General features: G+C 44.2%; 1 protein-coding gene across 5 annotated transcripts in view; it reads right to left on the bottom strand.

The window, feature by feature from the left end:
- LOC116328975 (calcium/calmodulin-dependent protein kinase type II delta 1 chain) overlaps nt 1–15,349 on the bottom strand; it is a 103,632-nt gene that overhangs the window by 1,736 nt on the left and 86,547 nt on the right. For 2 of the 5 annotated variants that reach the window (XM_031750873.2, XM_031750874.2), the window contains exons 14-17: nt 7,466–7,514; nt 1,247–1,322; nt 1,061–1,155; nt 36–264 (exon numbers count right to left, since the gene is read on the bottom strand). In XM_031750873.2, coding sequence (XP_031606733.1) covers nt 36–264; nt 1,061–1,155; nt 1,247–1,322; nt 7,466–7,514 — 449 coding nt within the window. Of the gene's footprint in view, nt 1–31; nt 265–1,060; nt 1,156–1,246; nt 1,323–7,465; nt 7,515–8,683; nt 8,729–11,109; nt 11,170–15,349 lie in introns of those variants that run through there. The other 3 variants (XM_031750872.2, XM_031750871.2, XM_039608770.1) reach the window with 3 other exon arrangements.

The following is a 15,349-nucleotide window of genomic DNA, read 5'->3' as shown; positions in this document are numbered from 1 at the left end:
AATGTCTAAATATTATAATCTGGTGGTGACCTTACTTGGTGGGAACGGTGGGAGAGCCGGAGCGGTGGAAGTGGATATTCTGCCACTTGCTGTCACGGCGGTGCCAGATGCGAGTCTCCTCTGACTGCATGGTGCGAGGCATGCCGTTACTGTCAATGTACTGGGTGAGGCGAATGTAGGCGATGCAGGCGGCGTCATCCCCAATCAGGTGGACGTGAGGGTTGAGCAGGATGGTGTGGATGGGCTGTTTCCCCTTAGACAGAGCTGCAGAGGACAACAACAAACTCTCGACATGTACCATGAACTGCACAGCTTTGGCAATCAGAGCTTATCTACCACATATTAGCTTTATAGCATCCACTGCATTATTAATAATTACAAATATGTGAAATTGCTAGGTATATGACAACTGAAAGGGGCTTCAGTGGCTCTGTTTTTTTTTAAGAAACTAACTATTAACTCTGTTAATATGAATTAAATTTCATTTCATTTTCTGCTGTGGTAAATGTTGGTTTTGCTGCCCAACCAGCATTTCATGTCCAAACATGATGTACAAGCCAGTGTGCCATTTACCATGTTTATGGCTTGGACTCAGGAGCGTCATCGCTACAGCAGAGAATTCCAAAAAGCTCCATGTTGTTTCATAAGACAGTGTAATACCAGTGTAATACCAGTGTAATACCAGTGTAATAAAGACAACAGAGGAGTCAGAGCTGCAACAGGAGGGAGTGCAACACAATCACAGTGATGCAGTCACTCTCAACAGTGGGTCACTGAGTCATGTTCTGCATGCTCTGTCTTTCTTATGGCTTATGGATATAACAGCTTTACATTTCTGCTTTTTCATTTATCTGAGTGTTGATAAATAATTTATGCACCCAGACATAAAATATACTTTTCTGTGTAAAAACAAATAGATGGGACTGACAAATACCCAAATGTAGACTTGTTGTAATGTATCAGACATAAAAAATGCTCTTGTGGCCACCACAGGAAATATGAGCCTAAACCTGGACAGCTACGATGCTTCATCAGCCCATGTGCCGCAGGAACACTGTACCGTTCTCAAAGTAGAAGCGGTGGAAGTCTGTGCCCTCCACCAGGTTACCCAAGGCTTCAGGTTCAAAGGATGTGAGACCAGGATCACATATCTTCCTGAAAGAACACAGGAAACACATCCATTAGCTTTATGGAAACATATGAACATGTGAGAGTTTACTGACAAGTACTTTAATGATTGACTAACGTGTAGGCTTCAAAGTCTCCATTGTTAATGGCCTCAATCAGCTGCTCCGTGGCCTTGATGATCTCCTGCTTTCGAGCTGAGAGACAGAGGCACATGGCTTTAGTTTGGGATATCAGGACAGCTTTGATATAATGAAAACACAGTTAAAGGTCAAAAACAGGGACACAAAGACAACATTCATCATCACAGCATGAGCATGGGATCCACCTTAAATAGCACCATGTTACATGGAGATGGAGGAAAAGCTGGGAGGTCAGTGTCGTCAGCTTCGATAACATTACCTTTCGTGCTAAGAAGGTTAGCTAGGAAACAATGAATGGACAGAATAAGTACTGATGTGGCTTCACATGCAAGCACTACTGAAAGAGAGTTACACAACACCATCAAGTCAAACAGTAGAGACGTAACAAGAATCTGAAGTTACTGCACAACATAACCCAAAGAACACGTCTTCAACACAACTCCACCCGCTCATTGCTGCTGCTGTGACAGGCTCAAGCTGGCAGTTAGACTCCAGCATGACCAGTTTCACAGCCAGTTTTCTTCTGTGCACTAATGAGAGTTTTACAACAAGGTTCATTCTTGTCAGACTAAAATCTGCCAACGATGTTTCTCCTAAATGACAAGCAGAGCTTGGAGCTCAGCGTGTATGTCACTGAGTGAGTAACCGGCCATCAAACACCAAACCCACGACTAATAACACGCTGCTGTTGTGCTTTCGAACAATTTTCACCTCCAATCCAGAAGCACTAAGTTCTAACTGCTGATGGGAATCCAGATAATCTCTGAGGTGATCACGTCAGGGCAGGTTTATGTGTCGGGACGTTTTCATGTTTGCTCCATTTATCCATCAATGCAGGGATTTCAGGACTGTGCTATAGACGGCAGACAGTTGGTGCTGTAAGCCACCACCTCTGATGATGACTGTTCCAGGTCGACATGTGTCACTCCTCTCTCCTGTCCGTCCTGCCGTGAAGAGATGGGTTCCTTACTTTGTGCTATGGATTGGCTGTTTGGTCACTCCTGTGTCGATTCCACAGTCTTCCACAGATCGCACAGAAACACCTTACATCTGGGTAGGGATGGGTACCGGTTTCCGGTGCCATCATGGCACCAGTATCTGGTGCCATGATGGCACCGGTTCTGACATAAACGGTAGTAACCAGACCGAAAAGCAGCGCACATTTCGGTGCTTTATTTCGGTGCTTTTTTTTCCTGAGCTGTCATACACTTTAGATTCCAGCCAATCATTTTACGTTTCCGAGGATAGTAGGCGGGCCCAGGTATGATGGCAGCAGCAGCCGTTCTTCTCTGCGTGAGTAGCTTCATGTTGTTCATGTGTAATTAACGTTGAGTAGGCTAACCACGTTATTACATTAATGCATGTAAGGTGAACTAGCAAACACCGTCGTAGTTACATGCGGCTGTCTTCTTGTTTGATGGCAGATACTCCCTTCACCCTGGCCAAAAAGGCTAAAATGACCAAAGAAAAAGTGGAAAACAGTTAAACATGAGAGGTTTTTGGACCAATTTTGTGTTTTTTCCATTGTTTAAGCACCGGTTCCAGCCAAGAGTGAGACCATATATGCCCTATAGCTGCAGAAAAGGCTAACATTGTTATCTTTTTACAAAAAAACAGCTGAACATGAGAGGTTTTTGGACAAAGTTTGTGTTCTCCATTCTTGAAGCACCGGTTTGAGCACCGTTTAAGCACCGGCACCGTTTCAAAAGTACCGGTTTGGCACCGGTATCGGATAAAACCTAAACGATACCCATCCCTACGTCTGGGTGCTCATTGTTTTTGATGAACCTATTTCCGTACCTCTGAGGGTGTTGCTAGTGCAAGTGTCGTGGGATATTAAACTTGCAGAAGTTTCTCAGACTCTCTGCCACATGTGGAACAACATTGTTGTTTCACTTGTTGGTACCTCATTAAGGTACCTAACACTTACCTAATAAAATAGCATAGATATTAAAACCATCCATGCAACATGCAATGAAACTATGCAATATTTCACCATCATGTAAAGAAGGAGTTACAGGCCCTTGAAGTACACAGGGTTGGGTTCAGTTTGGTGCTGATCATTTCCAATATTTCTGATAAGTTCGTCAGTACGGGAGATAACCGTGAGGATACAGAGTTAGGAACTCGGTTAGGAGGAGAGGTGATGATCAGTTACAAGCCTTAGAAGTAAATGGGAGTGGCTCAGCATCCTGACACCTGCCTCACCCCCAGCTGTGTCCAAGTACTTGCCAAATGTTGCCTTTAATTTTCTTTTTATTCAATGAATTAAACCCATTTCCTTCATATTATTTTGGCTGCTGCCTTTACGAGTCATCACATCTTCGTCCATCTCACCCCGTCCCTAGCATCCGCCGGTGTCTCGCCAACACTCGGCGTGTTCTCCTTCACCACATCCTGAATCTTCTCCGTGGTGTGCCTCTGTTCCTCCTGCCTCCATGTTCACATTTCTAATCTTGTCCATGCTACAGTCTTATCACAACATCTTCAGCTCTGCCAGCTTCGCCTCTTTTCTTTTTGGTAATGTGATTATCTCCAAAGTGTACATGATAGCAGGTCTCACTTGCATCTCGCCTTTTCCTGCTCTCCTTCTGTCATAAATAGCCCCTGATAATCATCTCCACTGGCTTCACCCTGCCTGCACTCTACCTACTCTACCCCCACTCTTTGCAGCTTCAGCCTCATGGCACCTTAAACCCATCTGCCACCCCTGACTTCCTCATGCAGTACCGGTTCGTCTCTTGGCACGCTGTGATGTGCTTTCTATAGATGCACAGAGACACGTTGCAGCTCCTTCTGATCATCACAATCAGTGTTTTCAAATCAAACAGCACAACTGAAAATGTAGAAGTCTAATTTAATATTGATGATTAAAAACCAACAACAAAAAAAGAAAACACAGCTTAGGGGGCCTGCTGTGGTTTTTCACCATTATTATTATTATTATTATTATTATTATTATTGTTAACTTTATTAACAAATGCAGCAAATGTGCGGTCCCTACATAGGAACTACACAGGTACCCTCTCAGTGTCTTTAATATCACACGATCACCTAAATGCCCCTTTTTTGCCTTTTCTTTCTGGAATTTTGCAAAATAATAAATCCAACGTTTGTTTACAGGTAATCAGTCACATTTGATCTATAATCAAAAAATAAACAACAGATTTTGGCAGGACTTTGGTCAAAAACAACAACACTGAATAAAGCACAAAACATGAAAGAAAGAAAATCAACAGTCACAATGTTGACAGGGAAAAATAAGGATCTGAGTCTAAACTCAGTGGCTTTCTAAAGAAAATGATACAACTCCTTATTTTAAATGAAGCAATATGAAAGTCAAAACCTCAAATCCAAAAACTGCCAAAGCAAAAACTAAGGACTACGTGTTGTCATGACAGTGTGTGGCCAGTGAGTGGCGCTGTCACACAGCAGCAGGTCCGTTGAATGCTTAAATAGCTTGGTGACCAAACATCTATCGCTCGCTCGCTCTGTGTTTTTAAAGAACCTGTTGGAGCTGAGTTGAAGCAAGCGTCTATAAGCAGCAGAGCTAAGGACACACACTCCTCTGAGGCTGTGGGAACACTGCTGTCATAACATTAACACAGAGCGTGAGAGAAAAGCAAAGTGCTGATCTGGATCAAGAGCTCAGATCAGTCATCATGTTCTTTATCCCTGCTCCGTGACATTTTCATTCATTTAACTTTCAGATATTATTATTATCAAAATCAGGTGATGCGCACAGCGTCGGGCATTAAGGAGTGCGACTTACACTGGGAGTCGATGGAGGCACAGTTGCTGAGAGGCACACCATTCTGGGGGCCAGGATCCTCTGAGCATGTTTGACGGGGGCCGCAGTGACACATGGTGTGATGGTCAGTGAAAAAGATCAAAAAGGACGACGTGAAGAAGAGGAGCACGAAGGCAGCCGCCAGTGCCCGCAGGATATACTGGCAGCACTCCTCACCACTGGGCCAAACACTGGGAGAGTACCAGCAGGAGGAGATGGAAGAAGAGAAGGACGAAGCAGAAGACGATGATGACGAAGAGCACGAAAGGCAAGGCGTGGGTAAGAGGCAGTTGGATGAAGGCAGGTGAGAAGTGAAGGGGTCTAAGTGCTTAAGGTGGTAGATCTGCGGACTGGGGCAGGGAGACGGTGCTGAGATGGAGAAATCAGAGGATGGAGGAATGAAGAGGAGAATGAGATGGAGAAAGGAAAACAAAAAATGAAGAATACTGACGATGAAAGGCATGCAGGAAATGACAGTGACAGAGCGTGTACAGACATGTTCATGGAAGTAACGATGCACAGCAGTAAGACGACCCTGGTGCCCAGCATCCAACGCTTTACCACATCCCTGAATCTCATCTGTGCTCCTCTTCTCCTCTTGCCTGGCAACTCCATATTCACCCTGTTTTGTCCACTATCCCTCTCCGGCACATGTCCACCTCAGCTGTGGCTCTCTAACTCTGTCTGCCACCCCTCACTCTCAGCTGTCGCTCTGATATGCTCATTTCTTATTCGTCCTGGTCACCCCCAGTGATAAGATCTTAGCATCTCTGCCACCTCCAGCTCCTCCTCCTGTCGTTTTGCCACTACCACCTTCCCTTTCACTCTTTAGATCACCAATCATCCACCCACTCCACCCTGCCTGCACTCTGTTCTTCTTGCTCACCGTGTGTTGGCCCCGGGTATTTATACACATCTTCATCTGATTTAATTTACATGTGTGTATTCTGTCTTTCTTCTAATGACCTTCATTGCTCTCATGTGCAGAGCATATCTCTGGCTCTCCAGGCTCTTTTCTCTTTTCTCCAAATCATAATGTCATCTGTGAAGATCCCAGTCCATGGAGGCTACAGGACGTCAATCATTACAAGTTCTTCTGGGTGAAGGGTGCACATGGTTACCATCACACCGATAAACCACATAAAATAAAGCTGTTAGAAGGACGTGTAACAGTCACCTCATGGCTGGCAGCACTGATGGAATGTGGATGTGACATTATGAGGTGATGAGCATCTAAGTTTAGTTCAGATGGAAATCAAATCCAAGATTACTGACGGTTCTCCATCTGCATGCTCCTCCAGCATCAAAATATAAAATCACCTGGCAACTCTTTGGAGCTGAGCAGGCAGGTGTGTGCAGGTGAGCGGGTCACCTAAATGTTCCTGCTCTGTAGCAAAGACAACACTGCTGAGGTAATGCTATCGTTAGCTACAAAGGCAGACAAACATAACACCTGTCCCCATGGCAACTGTATATAGAGACACAGGCTGATTGTATTTTAAACGTATTAAAAATCAAAAGAAAAATAAAGATCAGAAAAACTCCCCCAGTAAAGTCAAAAACCTGGGAGAGGCTCCAGCCTCACAGCAGCCAGAGTGTTTCAGTTGAACCAAGACTCTGAATGAGCAGAAAGCTAAGAGGAAAGCTACTGAGCACCAATGTGAGTTATGCAACATGAACGACCCCATCAGCATGAAACATCTGAATGTTCAAAGTTTGTAAATTATTGAGAAATCTGTTGTGTCCAAAGGTCACTGCTGTAGGGAACACACAACACATACAAAACATACTTTTTCACTGCTATGCAGATGACACCCAGCTCTGTCTATGAAGCCAGATACAAAGAAACTCATTGGTGTGTTTTATTTGATTTATTTTTATCCACAAATCATGCAGGACACAAACAAGTTGCTAACACCACCTTGGCTCTTTGTGAGTCCCTGCACAGACAGCATGCAAACTCTCTAAATACTAAGAGAAAGATGCTGTGTGTGTCCTCATGGCTCATTCACAGAGAAACAACCTGTAACTACAGTTTACCTACAGCATGCAGTCACTTTGCACCAATGTCATGTCTTTGACACGGTGCTCAGTGATGGTGGTGACTCTCAAAGTGGAATTAATAAGAATCAATAAGAGAATCGATAAATTTGAATCTGTAGTGATTTTGATAATAGAATCTCATCAGTTCCCGTCCTTACTGATAAATCACAAAGATTTAGCTTCTCGTCTGTCCTCGTGTTTCTTTAGATGATGGCACATTGTGTGTTTGACATGCCATACTCAGACCCGAGTGTGGATGGTGACATTGAACTCACTGACTAATGGAAAAACTTTACAAAGTTTGATTGGTGCAGTGTCAGCCTGCTAACAAGGTGGTAGTTTACATCATGCTGGACCTTCCTACCTCTCACGTCCTCATCCTCGATGGTAGTGTTGGCACTCTCACTGGACTCCTGCAGAAGGACAAACAAGAGGAACCCTGAGTATAACCAGTATAACCAGTTTCACTGACATCACTATGCTCCATGTTCACTCGCAGGCATTTTACCATCACCTACTTGAACACCTGTTACAAAGCAACTTGGAGTTAGATATTCAGCAGTGACCAGATGGCAAAGCCAATGAAGACATGGTGGGATATCAGTTTGGTTTGCTCAGAACTCTGCATCTAGAAATCATTTCTCAGTGTTGTGTAGCTCAAAATGAAAGTTTAAAATCGGATGAGACAAGAAAAGATGACCTTGTCAGGACTTTAGACTTTCTTCATGGTCACTTCGTTACCAACGTTGGTTTTTCCCCTTTTTCCTTTTTAAAGTCTTACGAAAGCTGAAATCTCTTCCTTTAAAACTTCATATATTCAATAGTTTTTTTCTTTCATGGACCAAACTGTTGTTTTGTGTTATCATTTTGAAGCTTAATAGTGGCACTTAATCTAAATGTGATTAAAGTGGGTTTCCTGAAATATTTCGTCTCCATTAAGGCAATTTTATCTTTAGCAGCATCCTCTTCATCCCTTTAATATGTTGCATTCCTTGGTCAAGTGAAACACGCCTACACCTGCTTTGCATCTACACAGCAGACTATGCACATATACCATATGAGCTATCACAATATCCTCACTCCACAAAGCAAATAATACAAGCATGCATTTTTTGCTACAAAGTCATCTTATGGATTTACACGTTGGTGTAGATCCATATGTTTGCACAACACAGTGGACTGAGAAGCATTGAGCTGAGGACGGCTTTGGTATCCATGCTATTGTCTCTTTGCTGCGTCCAACAACATGCACAGCTCCTTGGTCACACACTGTAACAGCACGTGATGATGGCAATGCTTCTCCAGACACCGCTACAATCTCAGCACGATGTTGTGAACAATTTGAACATTAAACATGATATTCGTAACAGTAACCAAGATTACGTCAAAATAATGACATGCAACAGTTTATAACGTGCAACATTTCACAGATTTATAAGCCCACTGTTTTCTTGCATGAAGTTGAATAAGAACAACGGCACACAAACACCATCATTAGAAGCAACATTAAGCTTCTAGTCTACATGGTGACTAACAGCAGCAGCAACTACAGCTTCAGACCAGCAGGTGATCAGCTGTATACCTTATTTCCATCAGCTGGGTTGTGGATAACAGTGGTTTGAGGCTCCTGATTCGAGAGGACCAAGAGTAGGAGGATTAGTCAGACTGGCACACAGGCATTCAGCAAAATGGACTCAAGTGAAAGTAGTGAAGGAAAGTTGGGATTTAACAGCTGCTATTTAGGGAAAACAAAACTACGACTACAGCAGTGACTACAACTGTAGACACGAGATGATTCTGCACTGCAACAACACCCACAGATGGTTCTACTTAGTGCTGCCGACAGGATGACAACGACTGACAGAAACAGACATGGTGGTGTAATGTATGTTGTTAAAGAGCTGAACGCTCACTGAAGGCTTTAAAGAAAAGGCAGGAACTTGACCAAATACTATAAAAGTACTTCTATAAAGAGAAGATACAAAAGACACATGATCAGGACGGTTCCCCTCTGTATATAAATTCCACATGCAAAACTCACTGCAGCTGCTAACCTGAGGCAGACTAACTCCTGTCACGGGTGAGGGTGACGCTGTGAGTGAGCTCTGTCACTGTGACAGAGGTACGGGACCCACCCACAATTATATTGGTGCAGTTATTGGATTTGTCAGCTGACGGTAGAAGCAGTGTACGGCTATGAATGTTTGAAAATAAATACATGCAAGGATTTCCAAGAACCTGGAAATATTCATGTGAATTGCATTTTTGCATTAGCAGACGTGCAGGATTCAGTTAGGAACATTTAGAGAAGGATGTGGATTTGGTGACTGATGTCATCTCATTCATGATCCTGGGGTTCATTTGGAAAAACAAAAAGCCCTAAAGTCTGATATCTATTTAAAGACAAGCTTTAATCATAAATCACGTCTGTAATTCCAGCACATGTTACGGGTTTGTCAGGTTAAACTACTGACCCAAAGGAAAAAACTCAAGTTTGGGAGATCATCGCTCATTCTCTCTTCCACAATGGTTTCCAGCATCTTTTAATAGTGGAAGTACTGTCACATTACTCTGCTTCAACTGGACACCCTGATTAGAACATCAGCTTTAATCAGGCATTTCCTCATGAACTGATGATCACAATCAGATTGTTCTTAAAGTTCAGCCTCGACATGAACGGGTCCCAAAATAAAATACCTCATAACTGTTCTCTAGACTTGAAGATGGGATCAATTTCAGGTCCACGTGAGGTTATTTTTTATAGAAAATCTACTTATGTTATCCTCTGCTTAGGCCAGACACTTTATTAGGTACACCTTTTGTGGTATATATTCAACAAGGTTTGGAGCTTTTTGTCCAGACTGACACGACAGCATCGTGCAGCTGCACCACATCCCAGTGGTGCTCTGGTCTGGGCTGATCTCAGTATGGGACATTAACCAGTTGGAACCAGCAGTCACGAGATCATGGTCATGGAGGGATGGACATGGTTGAATGACACTCAGGTTGGCTGTGCTGTTTAAATAGTGCCCAAAGAAAACAGCCCCCATGTAATCACAGCATTACCAGAACCCATCTATGGCAAGGTTCCACACTTTGTGTATTTAGGGATGTTCTTCTGCATACCTTGGATATAATCAGTATCTATTTGACTTACTGTTGCTTTCTTATCAACTCGAAGCAGTTTGGCCGTTCTCCTCCGGCACCGAAAAGACATTTTTGGCCCAAAGAACTACCGCCCACCGGATACTTCCTCTTTTTGTACTATTCTCTGTAAAGCCAGGAGATTGTGGGTTTCTTCCAAGTAGCTTGCTGATTGAATATCTGCGTTGGCGAGCAGTTACTGAGGTGCACCTAGCAGACTTTCTGGTGAGTATATATTAGGTTCATGAGGGAGGTGAACTAAGCCCAACCTGGTGTGAATACTGGCATCCAGCTGGGCAAGAAGAAAAAACTAGAACTTGTGACTTTAGCGCGTTTCATAAATCTGGTTTTATGAATCTGATCTTTTTTCCTTCTGTGTTACTAACAGCAACCTTTGTACCTGCCGGCCTCTATCATGCTTGTGTCTCATAGTAACTGTGGTTACACCTCATGTGGACCAGAAATGTGATTTCTCAAGAACAGCAAAACGTCATTTAAACAATAATTGTCTTCTATGGTGAGACACGCTTGTAGGTCGAGGAACTCCTCCATCTTCATACCTTAATTGTCTCAATGCAGTAACAACCAACAGTGTATTAGCCACAGCTTGCAATGGTCCCAGTACCATTACAGCTGGCATCAACAACAAAGGAGAATGTAGCCCACGTGCAGCAATGGAGCAATGTACAAAGCTACCCTCATGTTACACGACCAATAAAGACGTTTCAAACGGAAAGAACAAGAAAACAAAAGTGACCATCGACAACAGAAAGTAAAATATTACACAGAGCACAAGTAATGAAAAATCTATAGTTAGAGACAGAGTCATGCAAACACAGGCAGCAAGGCAGGCAGACAGTGTACCAGAGAAGGAGTGGGGACAGGCTCTTTAGGACTGGTGACCACATTGGCCTTGTTGTTGATCTGGAGAGACAGAGTGGACAGACAGGCAGGTAGATGGAACAGGGCAGAAGTGACAAGGCTTAGTGTCCAAACATTCACTCCTCAGGCAGCTGCTGTGGAAGGAAAAGTGGAACATTGTGCTCAGGAGTCGCCGTCACATGTGCCTCCCCATCGGGAACGTTTCAGCATCAGTTCAGAGGTCGAAGAGGCTCATCAAATAAACTTCCTCTGATCAAACCTCTGATCAAGAAATGTTATTAGGACATGAGTTAATAGAGCGTGGAATATTCAAAGAGTTTAGATCCCCAGAGTTCAAAGTTAGACAGCGAACAGAGCATGGAGAGGAAAAAATGACCCAGATGCTGTCAAGAATTTAATAAAGTAAAGTGACACACAGCATGAACCAGGCTACAACAATAGTGTCGTACTCTCTCTTTTTCTACTGCAAGACACTGATTATTCAAATATGTGTCTTCCCTTCACTGGCTGGGCTGACAGCACAGACAGCAGCGCAGACAACAGCACAGACAGCAGCAGCACAGACAGCAGCAGCACAGACAGCAGCACAGACAACAGCACCACAGACAGCAGCACAGACAGCAGCACAGACAGCAGCAGCACAGACAGCAGCAGCACAGACAGCAGCACAGACAACAGCAGCACAGACAGCAGCACAGACAACAGCACCACAGACAGCAGCACAGACAGCAGCACAGACAGCAGCACAGACAGCAGCACAGACAGCAGCACCACAGACAGCAGCACAGACAGCAGCAGCACAGACAGCAGCACAGACAACAGCACAGACAGACAAAAAGCTGATAAAATGCATCGTTTTTCCTGGAGAAAGATTCTCAGTATCAGTGCTGACTCGGGTCCTGCTCCCTGCTGCTGCTGCTGATTATTCAATACATCAAACCGTTGCTGTGATTACTTTGATTAAAGCTACAGCAGGTTACAGGATTTTAACAGACATCACTGTGTGAATGATTTTATATAAACACACACGCACACACACGCACACACACACACACACACACACACACACACACACGCGCGCGCACGCGCACACACACACACATGCACACACACACACACACAGAGCTAAAAAGAATCAAAGGAACACTTTTTAAATACGTTCGACGTCCTGATCTGACCCGTTGAGCCACAGTGTGGGTTACTAATCAGTTTCAGCTGTTTTGGTGTTCATGAAACTAACAGGTGCACTTGAGGGGCAACAATCCCACAACAGCTTTGGCTTTACAGGAAGAGCCCACTGACATTTCCTCCCCTTTTATCTTTTTCTCCCCACTAGTTTTGCATTTGGCTGGAGTTAGTGTAACTATTGGTAGCATGGTCCGATACCTGGGCCATACAGGGGTTGCACAGGTGTTTCAGAAACGCACTGGCAGAAAGTTTGCTGTATCTTGTATCACAGTCTCAGAAATGTAGGAGAGTCCAGGAGACGGCAGTCACTCTAGGAGAGCTGGACCAATATCTGCTCCTTTGTGCAAGGAGGAACAGGATGAGGACTGGCAGCGCCTTACAGCATAACCCCAACAGGCCACTGGTGTGAAGTCTCTCACAAAACAATCAGACGAAGAAGAAATACAACAATAACTGAGGCTGTAGAAACTGCCAGAGGCTCACAGGTTTGGTCATGAAGCCTAAAGAGATATCAGACAAGCAGAGACCAGGACAACACCTGACCTCTAAGGATATATCCAGATGGTACTCTTGGCTACAAGGCAATCATATCAGAGGCAGACAGACCACAGCTCGAACACTCGAAGAACATCCATCCATCCATTCGCTTCCGCTTATCCTTTCCAGGGTCGCGGGGGGCGCTGGAGCCTATCCCAGCTGTCATAGGGAGAGAGGCGGGGTACACCCTGGACAGGTCGCCAGTCTGTCGCAGGGCCAACACACAGAGACAGACAACCATTCACGCTCACATTCACTCACACATTCACACCTAGTGACAATTTGGATTATCCAATTAACCTATCCTCTCAAACTGCATGTCTTTGGACGGTGGGAGGAAGCCGGAGTACCCGGAGGGAACCCACGCAAACACGGGGAGAACATGCAAACTCCACACAGAAAGACCCCGGCCTGATGGTGGAATTGAACTCAGGACCTTCTTGCTGTGCGGCAACAGTGCTAACCACCGTGCCACCGTGCTCCCAGAAGAACATCTGGGAGAAAATGAAAAGAGAAAAATACAAACACCAAGTGGCTGATGGACATAAGACCAGAGAACAAGAACCAGTCAGCATCACAAAGGCAGACATCCAACGACACGTGTCTGGAACAAAGAGCTGGACGTCACCAGGACCCGACGTGAGCCCCGTCTGCAGGCTGAAGAAGCTGACAGCGCTGCTTGATCACCTGACAGGACAAATAAGGGCTGATTGTGAAGGATCTGCACAAGGGTACACCTGTGCTGCTCCAAGAACACCAACTCAAGACAGACGGGATAAGGAACAGGAAGAGGAACTATCATGGATGACCGAGCCCCCGGGCCACACAGGCCAGCCTTGCTCCTCACATGCATCCCTGACCCTTAGCTGCCCATGACCCTGTTCACCACTGGTTTTTAGTAGATACTGACCACTGTATACTGGGAACACTCCAGAGCTGCAGTTTTGGAGATACTCTGTCCAAGTGTCGCTCCAACCGTTACACTTTTTCCTGTTCACTCACGCCCTACTATACCCCGCCTACTAACAGAAGGAGTGATGAAGAGATAACAGAGTTATTGATGTAGTGTAGTGTGATTCAGATATTTAGATAGCATTATTGCCAGTTTAATTTCATTTTAAACTGCATCTATAGTTGTGCCTGAACAGCACACAGTCACATCAGCATGTTGTTTTCCTTCTGAATGCTTTTGTTTTAGAAATGTGGAACATGCGTTACATTTACACACCATGGAGACGCCGACTTTAAGAAACCCAAACAACGAAAAAATTATACAAGGAATATATGTGATCACATCAACTCCACGTAGACATGAAAATCAGGAGATTCAAAGAATCTAAACCACAACTATGGACACATTCAGCATCTATGGGTCAAGCTCTAGAGCCAGATCTGCACATCTGTGTCAGTGTCTGTGGTTCAGTCTGGGCTGGGGACACACTACGTGACTTTAATACTGACAGAGGAACTCCTGGTTTTAAAGTCCACATGGATCAGGAAGTGGAATCTGTTACACTGATCCATGCAACACAGCAAAAAAATGATTACTGGACTTTCAGCGTGAAACTAGCATTACTCTGAGCATTAATCTCTTCAACACTGCTGTATGCAGAAGAAGAAGAAAGCTACAGACTTTGTACCTTTGACTGTACATAAGTGGGTATTTGGTCATCAAACATGCAGGAGAGCAGCCGCAGTGGTTATGAGCTCAGGTCAGAGCAGGTGGACCTCACACAGAAAAGCTTTAAAATGTTATTTTTGATTCGGACTTCTTGAGTTAAAGTTAGAAAGAATAGTACATGATGGAAAAACGTCAACACTGATGATTATTAGTATTTCAGAAGACACAGTGCTCTGAGGTTTCAAACCTTTTTCTGAATAAAATGTTTAACACAGATTTAAAGGCATCTTTTACTTTATAATAACAATGATAATGCCACTTTGACCCAGTAAACCCAAACTATAGTGTTTCTCTGTCTTTAGTCATGCAGAGCTTCCCCAGCCTCAAGCACCACTGTGACTGTGGTGGAGACCAAACACAGTGAGGTTTCTATTGCCAACGACTACTTCAAAAGATGGTCTGGCTAAAAAGCAGCAGACATACCCTCACGTGTTCTGCACTGTCCGTCTTCCTTTTCTGCATGAACACAGGAAACATCACCTTTGTCTCATCGTGAAAGGTGAACTCACATCGATCCACTGCATGTGCATTTGTGTCCAAAGTAGTAAATCAAACCATGCAAAAACATTTCCTTTCACATAATTCTATTATGCAACAAGTCAAATTCATAAAACCAGCAACAAGTTTTTAACAGGTCATGAAGACAAGCGGACAACCACAGGCAGGAACTCGCCACCACCAGCGGAAACACATGAGTCACTCTGAGAGGCTAGACTGTGTTTGAAAGGAAAACCAGAACCAGAGCTAAATTTAATGAGCCTCAAAGATGATGCAGCAGATTTCACAGAACTGTCAAATCAAACAACAGCAATGCTC

The sequence above is a fragment of the Oreochromis aureus genome, linkage group 3 (assembly GCF_013358895.1).
Source record: "Oreochromis aureus strain Israel breed Guangdong linkage group 3, ZZ_aureus, whole genome shotgun sequence".
Lineage (NCBI taxonomy): Eukaryota > Metazoa > Chordata > Actinopteri > Cichliformes > Cichlidae > Oreochromis > Oreochromis aureus.
This window is presented reverse-complemented; position numbering and strand designations above follow the sequence as displayed.